The following is a 21,776-nucleotide window of genomic DNA, read 5'->3' on the forward strand; positions in this document are numbered from 1 at the left end:
GGTCAATAAAACATAATCCTAGTGCAAGTCTGTGTTGACCTTATGTCAATATCTCTGGATGTGAACATGTAGCATACCCATGCAAAACTATCTTGAATAAATAAATGTGTCAGGTATTCTAAAACAAAGAGGAGATATTCTTCTGCTGCAGGTCAAAGCCAGAATGAATTACTTAAATTCACATTATTTAAGTAAATCTACAATGTGGACTAAATAAGACTTGCACTAGCATTAATAAAAGTCATGCTGCATCACGTAAGACATTTCTGACAAAAAAGCAACTTCTTATTGACTAACAATGTGTGTTAGTAACTGCATTATAAATATCTGAACTTCACTTTATTACATGAATGAATATTGCTTGTGTCCAATGTCGGTCTGAGCTGCCTAACATGTAGTTGTGACATATGCAAAGGGTCAGTTCCTACATAATAAAGAAGTCATTTTCAATTACCTCTAGGGAAATGTTTGTTTCAGGTTTTTGAAAATGCTTCTCTTAGATGTCTGCCTTAAAGGTAGGGTAGGTAAGTTTGAGAAACCGGCTCGAGATACACTTTTTGTTATATTCCATGGAATGCTCTTAACATCCCGATAGCAATGAATATCTTAAGTGCTTTGACAAAAAATCCATAAAAAAATGTCATCTGTGGAAGCCGTAGTACTGTAAAAAGCACGACCAATCATTTTAGCCGGCCCGGCTAAAATAACTGGATGGCCTACCTGCCTGTCAGCCTTCCATCTGTGCACAAACTTATCTCGTGCCCTCATTGGTCATGTGCGCGTTCGTGTGTGTTGGAGGAGGGGCTCTGTAAGGAAGTGGCAGATTTTCTCCGGTTGTGTATTTTCAAATTCTAGCGATCTCGAGCCAGTTTCTCAAACTTACCTACCCCACCTTTAACTTCATTATACTAGAAATCAGTGAAACTTAATTTGCGGTGATCATTTTGAATATTGGAAGTAAGACCACCAAGTGCAGTTGCTCTGATGGAAACGTCAATACATTTGCAAAAATATTTGGCCACAGAATTATGTAAAGTAAACTTTGTATCTGATGATGGCATTAGACGAAAGGTAAGGGAGCATAAAAGTTATAACGATTAATTCTAAGGGGAATATTAATGTCCGAACTACATGTGAGAGCTGACATTCATTCAGTCAAAACCAGCTTTTTCTCACGGTGAACTGACCCTCTGAGGACTGTTAACTGTATATGACCGGGCGTTTTCAAACCTCTTCACAGGATTCACGCCACATTTCCCACAACAGAGGGGAACATCTTCAACACCCTTTGCGATTTTCTCACTCTGCTATTTTCTTGAAAGCAGTGGCTTTCGAGTTTTGCCATTCAAGTTTCATAACCCTTAGACCTCACCCACATATCATGCAAATTTTCTTCATGCTTTCAAGAATGTGAAACATCCAAGACTTCCTGCAGAGCATTTCACAGCAGGTTGACCTTTGCCACCACTTGCTTGCATCCTGTCTGGGAGTACTCATGTCCCCCTACCTCAGGGTAGTATTCAATCTCCCCCGCTAGGCGCTCTATGTTGGTATGATCCGGGTAGAAGCCCTCTCGAGTCATTTCATCCAGGAAGCACTCCATCACTTGACCTTTCTCCAAAAGGCCCAAAGGTAAGATGTCCGCCTCTGTCCACAGCACGTGAAGCTTCTCCAGAGTGTTGCGTAAAATCGGAGTCAGCTCTTTTACAAAGTGACTATGACGACCGGACTTCGCCATAGAAGTACTGGAAGAGTTGTGCAGCATATGTTTGGTGATGTGTGAGTGCCCCAGGTTGCTCAGGAACAGGTAGATAGCGTTCAGATACTCGTTGGATTGTTTGGACGACACGAGTTGCAGCAGCGCGTCCAGGATCTCTCCGTGCATGTGCTCGGCCTCGTCGAAGATGAAGAGCGGGATCTTCTCCTCCTCCTCGGCTCGTTCCACAATCTCCGAGATCAGAGCGGAGAGGTCTTGGGCGCACTGCAGGGCGTCTGCCTCCTGGGGGCAGTGGTGGAGGACGTAGTACTGAAGCACCAGCGTCTCCCCCACCACTGAGCGGAAATGTCCCGCCAGGAGGCGTCCCAAGTGGCTTTTTCCCACTCCGCTGGGGCCGTGCAGGGACACCACCAGGGGCTTGTTGTGGACGTAGGTAGACAGGTATTCCTTCAGGTGGGACAGCAGACCCTCCACCGCTCCCTGCTGCCCGAACACCTCCCGCCTAAGCGTCTTGTCCAGCCCCTCCAGGTCGTACCTGAGAACGTGGTCGTCGAGGTTCTCTATAGCGTTGTACACCTGGATAAAAATGAGATGTTAATATTACATTACTGATAATAGGTCCCCCTTAAAGGTCCCATATTTTAACAATATATTATAGTGCCATATCTATACAAAACATGTCTCTGAATCTTTTTGCTCAAAATACCAAACAGATCGCCCATTGTAGCATGCCTCATACCCCTCTATTTCAGCCCTGTTACAAAAGTGCTGATTCTGGGTCTGTCCCTTTAAATGTAACTGAGCTGCTGCTGGCCACGCCCTTTTGGAGCGTCCGCATGCAAGCGGTGAGCTCTGTGAAGAGAAGGCTGTCTACCGGCAGAAACTCAGCTAAACGCTGCCGTGATTTAACGCCATAATATGTTCCAAACCACATCAAGCATTATTTCTGAAACAGTAAGGAGCTCAAATACTTTTTCTCGCGCGGGTTTACCGCAAGGACAGTACCTTTTTATATCTGGCTTCTTTACACATACTCTCTCCAGTACAGCGTTAGCTCTGAGTGTTAGCGATGCTTGCTAATGTAAACACAGACCATATTACTTCCAAAAAACGTCACGCATTTCAGATATGACGTCAAGTCCGCAGCAAATCTGGATCAGCTCCGTTGTACCCCCGTTTTTAGAGATGTGGGTAAGGAGGAAAAGAGAGAGGGTTGTATTTTCTGACACTTTGTGAGTCTCCTTACACACCGGGGAGGACACATATTTATGTATAAAAGACATAAAAAAGAGCATTTTGCATAATAGGTGACCTTTAATATCACACAATGGACTTTTAACAGTTACATATTAAGAGCAAAAGATGCAATACTTGGATGACATTCAAACTGCAACTTTTTAAACTGAAAACGTAAATTCAGGCAGTAGAGAGGTCATAGGATGCTCATCTAATGTTAAGCCAGTCCACTTGTTTACCTTTTTACAAATCAGCCCTTGTCATCTGTTAAGGTCGTTTCTAAAAGCTACGGCTAAGTTTGTTTCCGCTCAGCTGACATGAGCAACAGGAAACACACCAATTCTAAATGTTTGTGTTGGATACTGCAAAATAAACTATTAGTAATGGATACACATGATAAAAAAAACAGTCAGAAACCGTCATGGCAGGATGACTCACAAAGGAATGAATGCGCTGTGTGAAATCACTTCAGAGGGACTTGACTGAACCGTGCCGCAAGATAGGTAACGATGCATGAGTCACGTTTGACCTGATATTGTAGTGAGAATGAACGCTGACATGACGGAGCATGTAAACAGCTCAGTCTATTTTTACACCCAGGGATAGTCATGCGGTAGTTTCTTTGTCTCTTTTTTAGTTGTTCTACGTGTCTTTGTAGCTGTTTAACATGTTATTTTGGTAGTTCTTTACATGTTTGCAGTTGTTTTGTGTGTCCTTCTAGTCATTATGCAAATTGTTGTGGTATTTTTCATGTGTTTGTAATCTTTTGCACCCCTTTTTAGTTATGTTGTGTGTCTTCATAGTTATTTTGTGTCTCTTTGTAGTTGTTTTAGTCCCTTTGTAGTCTTTTGTGGTCATTATGAGTGTCTCCCTGGTCTGTTTGTGTCTCCGAGTGACTTTTTGTTGAAACCCTCACAATGTGGGCCCCTACCCCTGTGCCAATTAGGAATGTAAAGTAATAATGACATTGTTGATTATCATACAAACCCCCTATTTTCGCTATTTAAGTGAGGTCTGTACTAAGCTCCTTTACCTGGACGAAGACGATGGCGAAGAGCAGGTAGAGGCAGTATTTGGCTCGGCTGCGCGCCGGTTTGGGGGGGGCCCGGCGCCTCCCTCTGTTGGGATACATCACCCGTCTCCTCCTTTTCCTCTTCTTCTTCTGAGGGACGGACAAGGCGGTAGGGGTTGTTCCGTCGAAGGTGAAGATTTTGGGGCTGGTCCTCCCTGTGGCCCCTGTGAGGGCCCCGTTCCCCTCCGCCTCCTGACGCCTCATCTTCAGGACCTGGTACTTCTGTTTGATCCGAATGACGGCACGCAGAGTGGAGGAGAAGCTGGACATTTGGAGAGGCGGACTGTCCCTGTGTTTTGAATCGTTTTCTCCTTCACCCTCCATCTCTGTGTCCACCTCTTCATCCAGCTCTCCCTCCACCTCTCCCTCCGTCTGAGAGGTGGACGTGCTGCTCTCTTGGTCGCTCATCTGCAGAGAAAAGACGACATAAAGCAGCTGTAAATAACTAGGCATTTTATTTCATTTCAAACCTTTATTTATCCAGGTTGTATCCCATTGAGATCATTGACCTCTTTTTCAAGGGAGACCTGCTCAAGTAGGTTCCACATGAAACATTAAAAACATAAACAGAACAACAAAAGGACATCATACATTAGCATTACAGGGATTACAATTTACATAACTATCCACATGCACAGGTACCAACAGCTTCCGATTGAGTAGCATCCAACCGAGCTTTAAAAACATTGAGTGGCACCAGATTGCTCAGTTTGCTTTAGTGTCTTTAAGCGCATTGTTTTGGTTAAATGATGTACAATTACTATTTAATTTTCTTGTTGTTGCTGGAATACTTTTCTAATATTAATATGAAAAGTAGTTGGATATTTTGGGTAAAGTGCTTTATTTGCGAATCAATCTTTTCCTTTAACTGAAACAAGTAAGCATATTCAAATATTATTTAAAAACTATGAATACTGTAATGATGTTATTATTATTTTGAGAGTGAATAGAAACACAAGGGTTTTTATAATTACAATAAAAAACAATAGAGGAATGTATCGTAATTTGAGTATTTCACAAGAGGCGCTTTCACACCGGAGTACTTTTCCCGTACTTTTCCCGTTTAGTTCCGATAGTTCCTGGGATTTTGCGTTCACACCAAAAAGAGAACTTAGTTCATGAGAATTTTTACCCCCTTTTCAGTCCCTGCTAGAGAGGTGGTACTTTCCTGGGGAGAAAAAAGTTCCAATTTCTAATTGGCTGGGCGAATTGCAAACCACGGCCCGTAAAAATCTGAAATGTTTTGTGAAGCCGCCATTGTATTTGCTGGCATTAGCCTTATTAACATTAGCATTAGCCCAGTGCACCAACGGAGAGAGACTAACTTATGGCAACACAAAAAAAAACATGGGAGCGGTGGAGTGATGAGGACTCTGAGGTGTCGGCGTTCTGGCGATTTACTCAGAAGGAACCCCAACTCCGGGGACTGGCTTCCCAGCAGCTTCTACTGAATCCAGTCCCCAACTCCGGGGACTTCCGGCCGGGGACTTCGGGTGGCAGTATACGCCGTGAAGTTGTTTGCGGCCTGCCAGTAAACCCAAAGCAGAAGAAGAAGAAGTGACGTCAGCGTCTTAATTTGCGTAATCTTCCCTCAGGGAACTTATTTTGGTGTGAACCATAGGTGTGAACGCGATCGGCTCTTAGTTCCATGGGGGTACTAAGTGCTGGGAAGTAAGTACGGCAAAGTACTTGGTGTGAAAGCGGCTAAGGTGAGTTCCTTTTTATATCCTGCTTTTTTTACACATACTCTCTCCAGTACAGGTTAGCTCTGAGTGTTAGCGATGCTTGCTAGTGTAAACACAGACCATATTACGTCCAAAACACGTCGGGCATTGTTTCTGATAGCGACGTTTCTGATAGGGCCGTGGGCGTAAAGCCAGCCCACATTTCCGATATTACGTAATATCGGCACCCCCGTTTTTAGAGATGTGGGTATGGAGGAAAATAGAGAGGGTTGTATTTTCTGACACATTGTGAGTCACCTGACACACCGGGGACACATATTTATGTATAAAAGACATAAAAAAGGGCATTTTGCAAAATAGGGGACCTTTAATTTAAGGTCCAGTGTGTGGGATTTAACGGCATCTAGTGGTGAGTTTACAGATTGCAACCACTTAAATACACCTTCACTCACCCCTGTGTTGAATATACAGTGTCAGTCAGGTATAATTATCACTCTAAAGGCCTCTTCTTGGGGGTGTTCGTACATTTTGGGCTACTGTAGAAACAAGGTGGTGCAACGTAGTGGACTTACTAAATAGGAACTGCTGCCTATACATATAAGAAAAGCACATTTTTAGCATACAAAAAATGCACAATACCTAGTTTAAGGTGATTTTACAGAAATTAAAACTTAGTTATGAATATTATGTTGCTTTTCTGTCAATAGTAAAGTAAAGGATCTGAAATCTTCTACCACTGCAAACAATCTGCCTTCCTTTTTCTGTTATCTATCTCAGCTCTAACTATTCCATCGAGTCTGACACTATAGGACTCACAGACAGATGTTAGCTATTAGCGCTTAGTCATGCTATCAGTTACAGCTGCATCAGATACAGAGCATGGATGCTGCAACAGTTTGCATCATTTCTCAGTTACTTCCTCTTTTCTGACGGGGAAAACCAACTTTGTAGAAGAGTAAAATAACAGTGACTAATCGAAATTGAAGGCAAATAATAGCTTAATTCCTGATTTTTTATACACATGAATTAACCATAATTTAATGGATGATGCAGCTTGAGTTGAAAATGTTTGGTTTTGAAATGACTGCAGTCATAGCCAAATACCTAAGCAGAGTTTCTGATAATATATCCTTGTAGATCAGAACTCACTTACCAGTCATCGGTTCTGTCACACGTTTCTTCTTTATCAGTGTTACGTGCCGCAGTTGGTGCTTGTGTGTGTGTGCTTGTGTGTGTGTGTCTCTCTCTCTCCCCGATTGTCTCCAGGTGCAGCCTCTCCCTCAGGTGCCCCCAATCCCCAAACAGGGCCTACTTAAAGGACCTGAGGAAGGCTGCAGTTGTCTCTCTCCTTCTCCTCTGGCTGCCTGTGTGCAGCATGTCTCTGTCTCTGTGTGAGGCCTGTGTTCTTGTGAAATGTTAGGAGATGTGCTCCAGTTTACCTTTTGTGTAGGCCTATTGTTTATTTTAGTTTGCTTTGCACGTTGGCTGGTGAGCCCTTTTTCTTTTGTCCATTAAAACCTCACTTTGTGGCTTCAGTAGACAGTTTCCTCTCCTTTTTCTCTCGCCCGGTTATTTTGGTGTTTTGTTACTTCCCTTTGTACCCCTAGTTTAGGAGGGAACGTAACAATCAGACTTATGCATCTTTTGCGTAGAGATGTAACGTGTTAATATCAAACCGTTTCCCAGGTACAGAGCTACTGTTCTCTTTCAAACATGATATTCAAAACAAGCAATAATACTTTGGAGATGTTCCTGCAAAAAGAAGGAAGTGCAATCCATTCAGGAAGGTTGCTGGCCTGCACTGCAAAATAACCCCTTCCTGTGCAACTGCACCCAATTGAGGATTGTTTTCTCAGTTGAAGTTTTGCAATCTTAAAATCTTTTATTACATCTGCTTTGACATAAAGTTGTTGTAGCCGCATCCTCAATCTCCAAATAATTCACATACTTCCACTCCCTATTTATTTCACAATCTGTTGGCAAATGAATAAATGACAGACACATGTGAGATCGTGCTGGTTTCACACTACTCTTGATTTAGCATGTAGTGTAAGTTACAGAAAAAAAGGAACTACCAGTTACACACCCTGAGCGACAAAATGTGCCATACTGTATGCAACCGTTGTAGCAGTCAAACTGGAAAATGTTTATATTCCTGCCGTAGCAAATAGGGAAAAACTGCTCCAATCCCAAAGAAAACGAGTGAATGTGTCGGATATTATTGTTGGCACAGAGCAGCATCATTTCTGGTAAACGTATCAAACTCCTGTGTCCAAGCCCCTTTACTTCAGAACAAAGGAATTCAGCAAACTCACAGGGGAGAGAGAGAGAGAGAGAGAGAGAGAGAGAGAGAGAGGGAGAGACAGTATCAGGTTCAGTATCTGCTGTCCTTTCACATGCATGGACCTGAGAGGACCGGCTGCATACCAAACATTTTAGAGGAGGTTTGCTGGGTAAAAAATAAATGTTTCTTGTGGGCTTATACTTCCCCCAGCCCTGTGTGAGTTATGGCTGCAAAAGGGTGCAGTTACTTAAAGCTGAAACACACACACACACACACACACACACACACACAAAGAGACACGTTTTAAAGTGAGAAGCTCTTTAAAAGTGAGTTTTTGTGTGGAGTCACACTGAACAGAGACCGTTTCTGAATTACACTCAGCTGCACACACTGACACTGGAAATAAGGAGTTGAAGTGAAAACATGCAAGAAACAAGAATTGTCTTACCTTCAAATGTGGGTCAAATGTTCCTCCAGAGAGATCAGTGCAGGTTTAGTCCATAGCTTGGCAGTGGAGAAGCAGAGAGAGAACAGCCACACTCAGGAAGAGCCCTCCTATCTGTCTGCCGTACCTTCACACACTGCCGGCTCCTCCTTTTTCTTCCTCTTTTCTTCTCATTATACTCTCCACTTTCTGCTCTGACATGTTATACCCCCATTGGTTCCTTCAACAGCTATAAACCTCCACTACTGTATGTGCCTTTTCAAACAGCCAACAGTGCTTTCTTGCTTTAAATTATATTACATGTGGAAATCAAATTCTTACTTCAAAATCCAAGCCTAAACTTTATTAATCAGACACTAGATACAAACACCACATGTAACAGGCTGCACACGCTTAATGGTTATGTTGTGGTTCTTCTGTCTGTTTTATGTGTTAAACAGGAAATGTGAATAATTATAACTTCCTCATCTGCACTTTCTATTCATTCAGTTGTGGAAAGTCACTAAGTACATCTACTCAATCGAGTCACATTTGAAGTTTATTTGAGTACTTAAAACTCGTCCACAAACTACTTAACATTTCAGAGGGGGGAAAGGTGTTGGGGTAGAATTGTAGTATGGCTACTTATATCATTTCACCATCGCTGTATGAATGATGAAATCCAAGTAAATACATTGGAACATCGGCAGCTACAAATTCAAACATGCCAGAAGTTTAGAGTAATGGGTCAACAAGTTGATTTTTAACATCAAAAGCTAGTTTTTGCAAAATTGTGCACAAGATTTCAAGTGTCGCTTGTAGACCTGCTGTTCTGATCAATTTCTTCAGCCACTACTTATACAAATATTTGCCAAATATTTGTTTCTTCCAGCTTCTCAAATGTGAGGATTTGTTGTTCTAAGTAAATGGGTTCTAAGATAAAACAAGCAATTTAAATAATGTCAGTTTTGATCATTTTGTAACAAAAAGATGAATCAATAATGGAAAGTGAATGAGAGCTGTACTGCTGTTGGAGTGGGAGCACAGACTTCGTAAGGCCGTTCTTTGGATCAAACTATAGAACCAACAGGAGCGGCAGCTTTTTGCATACTGTATCATTTGCCTACGAATACATGTGTACAAATAAAACTTGTTGCTAGCTACAAAGAAAACCAGGCGTTCTAGCATTTGGTTTTAACTCTGACATTCATAAAAGCTGACTGTCATGTGTAGATGAGAAATGCTCAGACAAAGCTCGAGTGTGAGGATGATTGTATAGAAGGTGTGAAAAAGGGAGCTGCAGAAGGAAGCTCATGAAGTCTGAGCATTAATCATCTCTCAGTGTTTCAGCTTCATTCAGCCTGTGTACACAGTTTACCTCCAACAAGCTGCTGGAAGTAAACTGTTAATGTTGTAGTAGGAAGAGGAGGGATTAGTCATACGTGACAGCATCCTCGCAGATGTGGAGGTTTGCGACTGACCGCTGCAGATCAGCTCTTTTTATTTTAAGCTCAACATATAAAAGGTTCTCACGGGTTTTGCAGGACGTTACTTCAACTGAACAGCATGTGGTTCACCTCGGAACAACATGAAAGACTTTAGAAAACCATTTATTGAACTTTGGAGCATGATTTCAGAGCCAACATGAAAGAAAAACACATTTTTAAAGATATTTCCTGATGTACTGAAATTGTCCTGTCCAGTTAGGGTTTATTGTTTTTATAGCTTGTGCACATACACTAAGAAAACGATCAAAACAAACCTACATATAAAGTGACAGTTACTCTCTGGCACATTTTACCAAGTAAAATAATTCAGCATTTTGGGAAATACTTATTTGTTTTTGGAAAAGATATGAGAATATTGATATGTGGTATCAATTTCCTCATTGTGCTCTTTGTAAGAAAGCAAAGAAGTGTATTTCTCAGAATATTGAATTCTTTTTATCAGAGTTCTCAGAAGAATATTGTTTTTCTCAAGGTTGAGTTTAAACAACTTTATTAGCGAATTCAAAGTTTGTCATTGCGAAGTTCAGAACGAAGGCCTTTTGGCTCAATCTAAAGCTTTTACAGGAATAGTCAGTCAGCAAGTTTAAATGTTTAACTAAGGAATGAATGTCACCAGAACAAGCAGAAATCCTTTAAAAGAGTGAAAGCAGACCCTTCTCCTAATCTCTGACATCTTGCTCAGCGTCGTAGTTAAGGTCATATAGATCACTCCAATGTTTTGAAAATATATTGTGATCGGTGCTTTGTATACAGGACAGATGTACAGGCTCACATAAAACATGACCTAGATCAGTAGTTGCCAAACCTGAAGCTCACATGTGCCGAGAGGATTAGTTTGTCCTTAACAGCCAAAGTGGGAATACAAAGCTGTTCTGCAATATAAGTCATTCCTGCACTTAGAATCTTACTTTCATTTGAAAGTATTTGCAGCAAAATAGACTTAATTTAAGGAAGTATTAAAAGCAAAGTGCCACTACTGCGTGTCATTTTATATTATTGGAGTGTTATGCGTGTCATTTTACATTATTGGAGTGTTATTTCCGATGCATTATCAGTAAAGAGCTTTTAAATGATGAGATAGTTGACTCCTTTTAAACCACTTTTATATAAACATTTATAACTGGGGCTGCCAAATATGGCTCATTATAGATTCATCTGCAGATTAGTTTCTTGTCTAATTGTTTGCCCGAGACTACTGCATTAACAGGAAGTCACTGGTAGGTAAACATACACCTGTTTAGGAATCATTGACCTAGATTGATACAGGGGAAACATGATTCCTGCTCTTTCAGAGAGAGCTTCCTGTTCGTGGGAATGCTCTGGCTCTGTCCCCGGACTTTCCAGCAGCGATCAACCGGACAGATCAGAGAAAGCATATCAAACGTTCCTCCTGTTTATCTTCGTCATCCTGAGTAGTGTTCACTGTTAGTTTTGGAAGCTTTTTAGAAATCATTTTTGAAGACCAAATCGTGTGCATTTGACCGAATAGACAAGAAAAGCGTACAAATTTAGGAAAAGATCATTTTGTTTAAACACAAAGCAAACATTCATCCATCTGCTTCTCTTTGACAACATTTGCTGATGTGAAAGAAAACAAAAAATATATAAAAGCCGTCTATGACAAGAAGTACTACAACAGGGTATTCAACGGGGAACAAATGAAAGTAGCTCTCTTTAGATTTGGGTATAGCAGAATATATTTGCATCACACGGATGTTTAATATATTTGGAAACCACGCAGCAGTCTCTTTAATGAGCGTGTCATCCACCCACATTCTCTTTCTGTGGAAGCTACATTGAGTTTAGATGGGGAGTTGGGAGGAATATGAATATTGAATCTTTCTTCCAGGAGATGAGTCCTTTTTCCTCTTTCTAGGGAACACCAATGATGAAGCAGACGTTCACAAAAGGACAAAGCTCAGCCATGTGTCCACTCTGAGAGGCGGCGATATATTCTAGCATGTTCCAGTAGATTTAACTGCCGCCTACTTCCTCTTCCTGCCCCGGCCCCTCCTGCCCCGGCTCGATGGGGGCTCTGCTCCGGCGCCTTCTGACGGGCCAGCCCCTATGTTGATCTGTCCTTCCTGGATCTCGCTGCGGGCCTCTGGGGGAAGGTGCTCGATCTGCTGCTGCGCCTCCAGATAGAACATCACGTCCCTCAGCTGCTCCTGCAGCTCTGATATCGCCACGTCCTTACATCCAACTGCAGGGAACACCAGATCAAAGACAGATGATAAACATACATTAAATAAGAAAACATTAACTATAACAAGATCAAACTGGAATTCATTTATTGAAAACAAAATGTCTTAAGACTGCAGAAGCCGTAAAGTTGAGGGCCACATGAGCTGTAGGGGGATACATCACATAGTCACCGTATTTAAAAATGACCATTTGAAATATATATTGAAATAAAAAATATAAATTAAATTAAAGCAGCTTCATTGCATCATAGGGAAGGATCGGTATGGGCTCTGTAGTGTTTAAGGACTTGTCAGTGGATCAGAAACTATAAACAGACTAGTAAAGTTGTTGTCGCAGTTCCAGCCGTTGGCGCGCCGTTCTTAGCGGAAGAAATACGACAATTTTTAAGTCAATAAAATCACTTCAATTAATATTGGGAGTCAAGTGGTTAGTTTGTTTAGTATCGGGCCGTGTAATAAGCGGGATGTGAATGTGCAGCGACATGGTCATTATGGGGAGAAGAACTCCTCGCCGCACATTTACCCCTTACTTAAAAACTCTTTGTTTTAAGTCCTCACTTCCAAAAATATGTAAAATGCTATTAAGTGTATATATCGCTCACTGTTGGCGTTAAAGGGTGAGGCTGCCAAACAGCTGTGTGCACTTCCTGTCTGAATGAGAGTCTGAAATAAACATTAAAACATTAAGACATCAGGAGAGTGGTGCAAAGAATGAAGAAACCTCCACAAGATATACTATAATCATCTTAACAATCATAAACAATAAATAAATATGAGATACATTTTAATGTATCCTTCTGAAACTCCTCAACACCCAGTGGACCTGACAGATGTTACAGTGAAACAGAGCAGCGTCATGTAGCCAGCTAACCAAGGTGGTAGACTATTTAAACAATGTCTACCCAGGATTCAAGCACCTTTCCTGGCTTGCAAAGTGCTTCGATGCTCCGTGGAAGTGTCAGACTATTTAAACAATGTTTACCCAGGATTCAAGCACCTTTCCTGGCCTGCAAAGTGCTGTGATGCAGTCTGTTCTCTGGGTACAGTCTTGTGAAATTAGCTGAGGCTGAAACACTCCGAGTGGCGCAAACAAACACAAAGTGGAAGCTGCTGAGGCAACAACTCGCAGCGTTACAGACTCCATGTAGCCGGCTGATCATATTTGAAGTGGCAGCTTATTTCAAATGTATTGTGTAAAATTCAGCTTCACTGTAGAGATAGAAATGTTTGTCTGTCCACCACTTAGGTCCGGACTGATATTACTCAACAACTGACATCAGATGGATTGCCAAGAAATTGTCAAAATTCTTTAAAAAGACATCTTTATAAAAAAATGAAATCAATCCTCATCCTATTTCTTTAACTGTCAAATATCAATATTTTAAATTGGCCTCAAAGATCCAGTTTGTTGGGCTCTTATCGAACTAACTTAATCAAAGGTCATCTCAGTAGATGGGAATGTCTCAATGTCTTCAGAAATACGGCATGGATTTGTTTAGACGTGTTGATTTAGCTTGAGTCAACCTAACCAAGCAAGCTAGCACATATCTAATGCATGAGTGTAACTAATCAATTCACACATGTTCAAGTTTCTACAAGTGAACAGGAACCTTGTGGTGGTTTTAGAAATGCCTTTTATATATATAATCACTAGTGGTTATGTTTTATTGGTGTAACATCATTGCAAAGGGTATGAATTGAACTCAACTCAAAACCCACTCATCAAAACAAGCGAATAAGCTGGTTGTTAATTCACAGGCGATTAGCCATTAAGCATTTTCTATTAGCCGATGGAAGTGTTTCTTTAACTTTGTCCTCCTCATGAATATCATTTCAGCATTTGCTTAGTATTTGCAAATATTAACTTAGAAATGAGGAAGTACTCTGTACCTTCAGGCACATATGACCTCTGCGCGATGGGAGTACTGCCATATTGTAACTCAAACTGAACCAGCATCTCACACATTCCTGTTGATCTGGATTGAGCAGTCTGACTTTAATTATGGTTATTAAAATCTTGGAAATATTTGGAAGCAACAGACACAATAATGTCTGTAGAGATTTCATGTTCTTGGTATTTACTCATATAAAATAGAAATGACATAAAAAACAATATTTGCTACTGATTTAGTTTTCCTGCTCTAAAATGTTTATATTGGTAGACTCAAACCTTTTTTAATCTCCACCATGTTCCACAGTGATACATGTGTGTATACCAGCATGCTGCAGTCCACAGTTTGGTGTGGGAGGCCACGCCCCCTTGTGTGGGGATGTTGATTAGCAACACAGATAAAAACCAGGGCCATCAGAGGAGACAGCCCTCTGTTACGGCCAAATGCCACATCTTGTTTTATGTTAACTAAAACAATAAATATATTTGTGTGCAGGCTCCATGATTCAGATCAGCAATGTGTTGTTCCTCTGGCCCATGATACACCCTTCTATAGTTTCATGGTAATTGAGCCTGTAGTTTCCTCCTGACACTTCAGGCTCAGGAACCCTCCTACCTTCTCAGAGGTATTTGGATGCTTCCGACATGATCATTGTTGACTTCTGTAATCGACGCCTCCTCACTCACCGCTCTCCTTCGCTTTGTGCGCCTCCTCAGCCAGCGTGGCCTGCAGCTCCGCCTGATTGGCTCTCAGGCAGCGGTTCATCTCCTGCTCCTCCATCAGCTCCTGGCTCAGCTTTACCACCCGGCTGTTCAGCTGAGTGCACCTGAACAGGCAGACACAGAATCAGCTGCACGTTCTCTACACAAACGTCTCAAGGAGTTGTTTTTAAACTATGGTTCATTATTTGAGCTTGGCCATTATTTGTCTGGCTCTTGCTATAGTTTTTCTTTAATCTAACCACAGGCCTTTTTACTTGTCAAAACAGTGAAACCACTAATGGAGTCATATGTTTATGATTTCCTGGAAATGACGCATGCTTGTTCAGTTTTGACATGTCAAACTGTCTCTCCCGGGGGGGGGACTGCTGCACTTGTGCTCAGAAATGCATAAATACAGGTTATACGACCTTGATTCTATTTTCCAACCAGACCCCACGTTAAGCGCAATGAAAGAAAGTGCTGAGTCAGGCTTTACTTACTTTTTCTCGATGCTCTGCTTCTCTTTGCCCATTTCTCCAAAGCGTCGCTCTAAGTTATCGCAACGCTCCAGGGTCTCCTTAAATTTAACCTTCATGTTGGTTATCTGAAAGACACAGAGTGATCAGAAATGGACAGATGTCAGCAATAGAACAGCATTAAACCTTTTCAGAGTCCTTTCAAAGGCTTATAGTCTGTCCGTACCTCCTCTGCTGTCTCCTTCTCCAGATGAACGATCTTATTCTCCCAGTAGATCCTCTGAGACTCCAGTTGACTCGTCAGCAGGTACGAGTACTGCAGACACCGAGGAAGAGTTAGAACCTTTCTGTGCTCATTAAGCAAACAAAGCAACACAAACAATATGTGTACCTCTAGTTGAAGGGCATCAATCTTCTCAGCGTGGCAGGTGTCTCCCTCACACTCGTACTGCACCATCTTCCCATCTGTCTTACTGGCCACCAGCCGATGCACGTAGTTATCTAAAACCACAAAGATCCCCACAGGAAGTCAGATAAAGTAGCAAAATCTACAAACATCAATTTAATCAAGTAAAATGTTTTATATCATTGTAAACCAATTCGCTTTGCAATCTGAGTACATCACATTTTGCTCTTGGAAATTAGAATGGTAATTTGTCACTTATTAAAGACATTTTATAGACATATTTTAAATGGAAAAAATAATCAATTGTCCAAAAGAAAACACCATGCCATCTGGAAGTTATGTTGTTGATGAAAAATGATGTTAAAAGTAAAAAAACGTGTTCAGGATAAGTCCGAGTACTTTTTAACCATCGCATTTCTACTTTTCATTAAAGGGGACCTATCATGCAAAATGCACTTTTGTACGTCTTTTATACATGAATATGTGTCCCCGGTGTTCCAGGGAACTCACCAAGTGTCAGAAAACACAACCCTCTCTATTTTCCTCCATACCCAAATCTCTAAAAAAGGGGCTGCAACGGATCTGATAAAAACTGATCCAGATTTGGACACTGTCCTGACGTCAGGACGGTGGCGCTACGGCTATTGGGCCAACTCCACCAATCAGGAGGAGACAGCCACGGCCATTGCCGTTCGAAAGCGCTGGAGACGCTGTAGTACATATGCCAGGCCTGTAGGTGGTGCTGTTCTCACAGAATCTGCCCTTGCAAAAACAGAGCTAAACATTTTCAAATTGAGCGAAATGAGGCATGGCTAAAATGCATGATCTGTTTGGTATTTTGAAAAAAAAAAAAAGTATAAAAATGCCTTATATAGGTATGGTCCTACACTATATTATTCAAATATAGCATGATAGGTCCACTTTAAGTAAACAATCAGAGCACTTCTTCCACCATGGAATACTCGCCATGAGAACATTATAAAGTTATGAATAACAGGGAATGTCTCTCAACTTGTTTTAGAACAATGCTGAACTCTAGTGGTCAATATGTATTAAAGCAGCTCTGATAGACACACAAGATTGAATCCAGTAGTTTACTATGACCATACTCAAGAAGCAACATGAGCCAAATTCAGGGACACACACACACACATCTATTACCTCCTGCGTAGTCCCAGACCCGGTGGTTGGTGAGCTGCATAGCGTAGGTATGCTGTGTTTCCTCAAAGTGCTTGTAAGCATGCATGCTGACGTAGCGACCGCAGCCAATATGCCCGCATATCAAACAAATCCACAGGTTCTACAGAGAAAAGAGAAATATGGGTTATAAAAAAGGGCGAATCAAAAACAAAACTGAAAGCAAACTGAGAGAAGATCCAATAGAAAGCTACAATATTCATATCAGTTACCTCCTGCACTCCACACACAAAGCACTTGTTCTCTTCCACTGGTTCTGGTGTTTGACAGTACCTACACACAGGACACCTGGAAACAGAGCACACACACACACATTCATCTATTGTGCACAGCAGTTCTTTGTGAAACATGAGAATACATGTAAAGAGGAGGACAAAAACCAACATGACATGAAGCCTGGAGAAATAACCAGTGGACTAAGAATCAGGTGAGAGTGAGAGCATGTGATCCTGTCACTAGTTCCTGTATTTACGGGGTTTTACATCAGTACTATAATTACACTAAATCCAATGAACTGTAGAATACACTCAGTAGGAGTGTAACCAACAACGATAAACCTAAAGCAGATGGACAGCACTTTTGTCAAATTCCTTGTAGAAAAGGTAATATAGTTTAAGGAACACAAAACAGCATGGTCATTTCAGGTGTGTGTGTGTGTGTGTTTTTGAGTGTGTGTGTGTGTCTATACAACTTACGAGGCATCTTCCCACCGCTGGAGACACTGGCTGTGAAAGCTGTGGTTGCAGAGAGTGGTGAGGATGCCGTTGACCGACTCGTCCATCCTCTCCAGGCACACGGTGCACTTAGGCAGCTCCGTCAGCTCCATCACTGGCAGACTGGCTCCCTGAGGAGAGGGGAGAGGGGTGGGTGGAGGTTAGAGAAAGGAAACTGTGGTATTTGGGATCAAAAGTCTTCAGGTGTTTACTGCAGAATCGATTTCACACATTTCTTCCCATCATCAATGAAACGGCCTGCAGCTGTGTTAGTTACTATGGTTACAACAGACCAGAACTGTTACTGTACCACCAGATAATACTGCGTGCATACAAGAAAAAGCTGCAACTAATTATTATTTTCCCTATTGATTATTTTGAGGCTCACTTTCTCAATGAATCAATTTGCTGTTTGATTCCAAGGTTACGTCTTGTTTTGGACGACCCATACTCAAAACTCCTAAAGATTTACAATAACAACAACACTGATCAAATCCTCTCATTGATTCATCGGTCTGCTTGAAAAAATACTTTTACAATGATGAATCAATTATCAAAATAGTTGCTGATTATTGTTTTTGCTTAATGTATTGTTCAAATGATTAATAGTTAGTAATAGTTGAATTTAGAGAATAAATGATGGGTATGTTTACCTCTTCAGACTTTATAACGTCGGCCCGCTCCACGTAGACCAGTTGGCACACTGCGTCCTCTATAGAGTTGAACTGTTGGCCATTACACGCTGTGTAAAAACTGTCTGCATCGACCTGAAAAAAGTCAGGAGAAAAAAAGCAGCATTAAATCAGATAGTGCCTAAAGTCATAAATATAGATGTGCAAACTTCCACATATTACAAAGAGTCCAAAGTCTTAAGCAAACTAACAGTGTGCATGATTTATAAATAGCCCATACATGTAAAGCTATTCATCAGACCTTTAGGAAAACACGGGAAGAGAAACAGGAACCTCCTAAAATCCTTGAAAATATCTTTAAATCATGATTATGCGGAGATCTTCTTACCTGTGTACAGAACTTAATCAGAACCATGTACTGGTTAGGGGTAGAGTCCCGTATGATCTTCATATGCTCCATGACGTCGTTATAAGGAGCCAAAAGCTTCATGAGGTCGTGGCTGGTCATGGTGGCGGGGACCGTCAGGATGCACACCATCGCACTGCGCCTCACATCCTCTCTCAGTGATGTCATTTTGCTGCAACAAGACACAAAACACTCAAGAAAGGGAAAGGGCTTTCTCATCTCCATGAAAAGTCAATTGCATTATCATCGCTGCTTGCTAGTTTTATAATGTTTCATTGGAAGAGAGTCCCTCTACCTATATATAGAAGTGATGTTACCGTGGAATTTGAAGAAAGTAAGTTATTTAGAGCGATGATCAGATGTGATGACTTTTCAAGCCTTCAGATTCCTGTATACTTGCGACGGAATAACCTCTTGATACTATTCATACTGTATATACTTTAGCTTCTAATATCTGTCATATGTATATTAAACATAATCATTACACTACACTTTACTGCTTTTCTTGCACTTCTCAGTAGATGCTGACTGCATTTCGTTGCCCCAGTGCTTGTTCTAATCTAATCTAATCTAATCTAAATGATAAGGATGTCAGGTGTGACTCACTTGGTCTTGTAGAGGTGCATGATACCGTGGACGATCTCCACTGACGGGTTGCCGCTGAAGAAGGAGATCTGGTCCGGCAGCTGTTTGGAGGGGGAGTCAGGAGTGTCCCCCGTCGCCTTATTGTCCTGTGAAGCCTCAGAACCCTCCGGACTCTCTGCTTCAGCCTGAGCAGCCTTAGCTTCACTGTCCTGCTCCGCTGCACCGCTGGAGTCTTCTCCTCCTCCTTTATCTGGTGATGATTCAGTGGTTTGCAAACATTATTTCATGTTTTTAAAAAGGTAAAGCTGTTGTTTATCGATATGTTTCTTATGGTCAACACATCTATATTTCAATGCTTTCTGATTTATCTAACCTGCCCGTGGCTCTCAGCTTAGAGCCCTACTTAAGATAACTTCAAAAACACCTCACAAATATATATGTTTATTTGAATACTATAGGGCTCTTTGTTGTCGTTTTTAGTAAGGCTTTGCTTTATTGAAAGATATTCAATTTACAGTGCAAATGCAGTATGTATTACACATTAAACATTTGTACGTGAGAAAATAGATTAAAAAGAAAGAAAAAATATACATGTGAACAGATACACAAGCAAATGTACTTCAAAATCTATTATATTTAGATGTTGACAACAATGGAGCTCTATGGGACAGAGAAAGAAGGTATATACGGCTTTGATACACAGATAATAGTAAGAATAACATATATTTCCAGCCTTAACCACAAATAGCTAGTTTAAGACAGACTCTAATCCGATAATGTACTATGACTGGAACCAGCTAGATGTTATGATTAAGAGAACTCTGCTTACCTGGACTGGGTTCAAATGTTTCTATAACCATGTCCCCCATGGCTCTGCTGCCGATGTGCTGGTGCAGTACAGCGGCTCTTTCCAGATCCGTCTTTCCACTCAGAGTGTGTTTGGCTACACCTAAAGCTTTCTCCTGCAGCTCCTTCTCTGACATGCCTTCTGTTGAAGATAAGAGAAACAGGACAGGGTTACTGTGAGCTCTAATAGAACAACTAGAAAACTGAGTGTCTCAATATTCATCATTCAAACTATTACTGGTGTTTGTGTTAAAATATGTATTTAGATATTTTAGTTAAGCACTTGTACTTTGAGTAACTGATTGATTTCTTTACTTTCCATGCCCACAAATTGCCATGATCAAACATTTCATCCGTCAGTTGATCAAAAAATGCAATATTATGGACAGAAAGAGATTGAAAAATGGTCATCTGAAAAGTATCTAAAGCTTCTTGATCATTGAAAGACAATATTTCCCTGTGAAATGTAGTGAAGTCAAAGTATGATGTAGCTAGCAGTTGATAAAAGGATATTCAGCCTCTAGGTTTAAGCTCTCTTGTCACTGCTTGTTAGCTTCCTGGCTAACTTGACACAAAAACAATGACTTCAACGTTTAGCTATGTTATCAGAAACTTTACTCACCAGCTGAGTACTGGAAACCTTGTGGAGAAGGAGACTGGTCGGCTATTTCCAGACGGATTACTACCATAGACACACTCATGTGTAATAAAAGAATTGGCCACTTTTACAAAGAACAACAACAAACCGGTGACAGCTAGCAAGCGAAACCTGCTACACGTCCAGCTAGCTAGATGACTGTCAAGCTAATTAGCTAACAGCTAAACACAAAGCCGTTTAAATGCAGTTAACACAAAACGTCTTTAAGTCCAGTCAGAACATTACGTTAGTTATACTGCCTTTACCTTCGCCGAACGCAAACATTACATTTGTTTTATTAGCTCATACGCAGTAGCTGTCTAAAGACCTCAGCTAGCTTCTCTTTCTGCACAGCTGGTAACATGCTGCTCTTCTTCGTGTATCAAATAAAAGCAGCCGTAATGTGTTGCTGCCACCTGCAGGGACTGAGTGTGTACTGCACCTGTACAGTGTAAATTGCTAATGTGTCGTTTTTTTTCAAAATATGAATTTTAAATTTAAGTTTCCAATTGTGTATATATAAAATTTCAATTCACATCAAAATGTGGATTGGTAAAGTTCACACCAAAGAAACAAATAAAAAGAGATGAAGACAGTGCACAAGCAATTTCTCACATTAACTTTTTTTAATTAAAAAAGCTTTGACATTCCAGTGTTTCTGTTTTCCATTTTCTAACAAAAGAGGGTGGTGAGATGACACTCCGGATTGTCAACCATTTTTCAGAACCTCATCAACAACATGTAGTCAGATTACAAACATCTTCTCTCAAATTGCGGATCCATTCAGACACATGGGGCTCGAGTGTAAAAGAAAAAAAGCCATTTACTAGCAGGCGTGTTTGTGATTGAATTTGGATACAAGACTAACGGGAAGGGGAGGATTCAACATGTACTCACTCTATCACATCACTCTGCCAAAGTCTTAATAAAATACTAAAACTAAAAGAAATCCAACTGCACGCTACCTGCAGTCCACCGTCAGTGCTCCTGGGTTATATTTGTAAACTATGTCTCTCTTTATCTCCCATTGGTTAATAATATTAGCAGAAGATGCTTATTTTTCTGAGAAGATGCTGAAGCTGATGTAATGGTTTTTTGGGGGAAAGGTGTTGGGTGTCTTAAACAGGAATGACAAAAAATGTTAACACAAGAGAA

At 41.0% G+C, this 21,776-nt stretch overlaps 2 protein-coding genes across 2 annotated transcripts; both read right to left on the minus strand.

Annotated features, from left to right (window-relative positions):
* Positions 1-825: 825 nt before the first annotated feature.
* tor4aa (torsin family 4, member Aa) lies at positions 826-8,831 on the minus strand. Its single transcript, XM_034123088.1, has 3 exons — positions 8,443-8,831; positions 3,987-4,433; positions 826-2,293 (listed from the first exon to the last, which is right to left on the minus strand). Exons 2-3 carry the CDS (start codon positions 4,431-4,433, stop codon positions 1,442-1,444), a joined length of 1,299 nt encoding a protein of 432 aa, XP_033978979.1. The 5' UTR covers positions 8,443-8,831; the 3' UTR covers positions 826-1,441.
* A 1,181-nt stretch (positions 8,832-10,012) lies between these two features.
* On the minus strand, positions 10,013-20,995 carry brap (BRCA1 associated protein). Its single transcript, XM_034123087.1, has 13 exons — positions 20,607-20,995; positions 19,968-20,126; positions 19,160-19,388; positions 18,536-18,725; positions 18,169-18,282; positions 17,498-17,646; positions 17,015-17,090; positions 16,767-16,905; positions 15,591-15,700; positions 15,426-15,515; positions 15,224-15,327; positions 14,709-14,848; positions 10,013-12,129 (listed from the first exon to the last, which is right to left on the minus strand). The coding sequence occupies exons 1-13, from the start codon at positions 20,683-20,685 to the stop codon at positions 11,912-11,914; spliced, it is 1,797 nt and encodes a 598-aa protein (XP_033978978.1). The 5' UTR covers positions 20,686-20,995; the 3' UTR covers positions 10,013-11,911.
* Between the last annotated feature and the right edge of the window lie 781 nt (positions 20,996-21,776).

Source organism: Trematomus bernacchii, unplaced genomic scaffold (assembly GCF_902827165.1).
Source record: "Trematomus bernacchii unplaced genomic scaffold, fTreBer1.1, whole genome shotgun sequence".
Taxonomy (NCBI): domain Eukaryota; kingdom Metazoa; phylum Chordata; class Actinopteri; order Perciformes; family Nototheniidae; genus Trematomus; species Trematomus bernacchii.

Coding starts and splice junctions, on each gene's coding strand:
- tor4aa (XM_034123088.1), bottom strand. CDS start 4,433: ATGAGCGACCAAGAGAGCAGCACGTCCACCTCTCAGACGGAGGGAGAG. Junction 2,294..3,986: donor TCGCCATCGTCTTCGTCCAG/GTAAAGGAGCTT, acceptor ATTTTTATCCAG/GTGTACAACGCTATAGAGAA.
- brap (XM_034123087.1), bottom strand. CDS start 20,685: ATGAGTGTGTCTATGGTAGTAATCCGTCTGGAAATAGCCGACCAGTCT. Junction 15,701..16,766: donor GGTCTGGGACTACGCAGGAG/GTAATAGATGTG, acceptor TTGTGGTTTTAG/ATAACTACGTGCATCGGCTG. Junction 15,516..15,590: donor TTGATGCCCTTCAACTAGAG/GTACACATATTG, acceptor CGGTGTCTGCAG/TACTCGTACCTGCTGACGAG.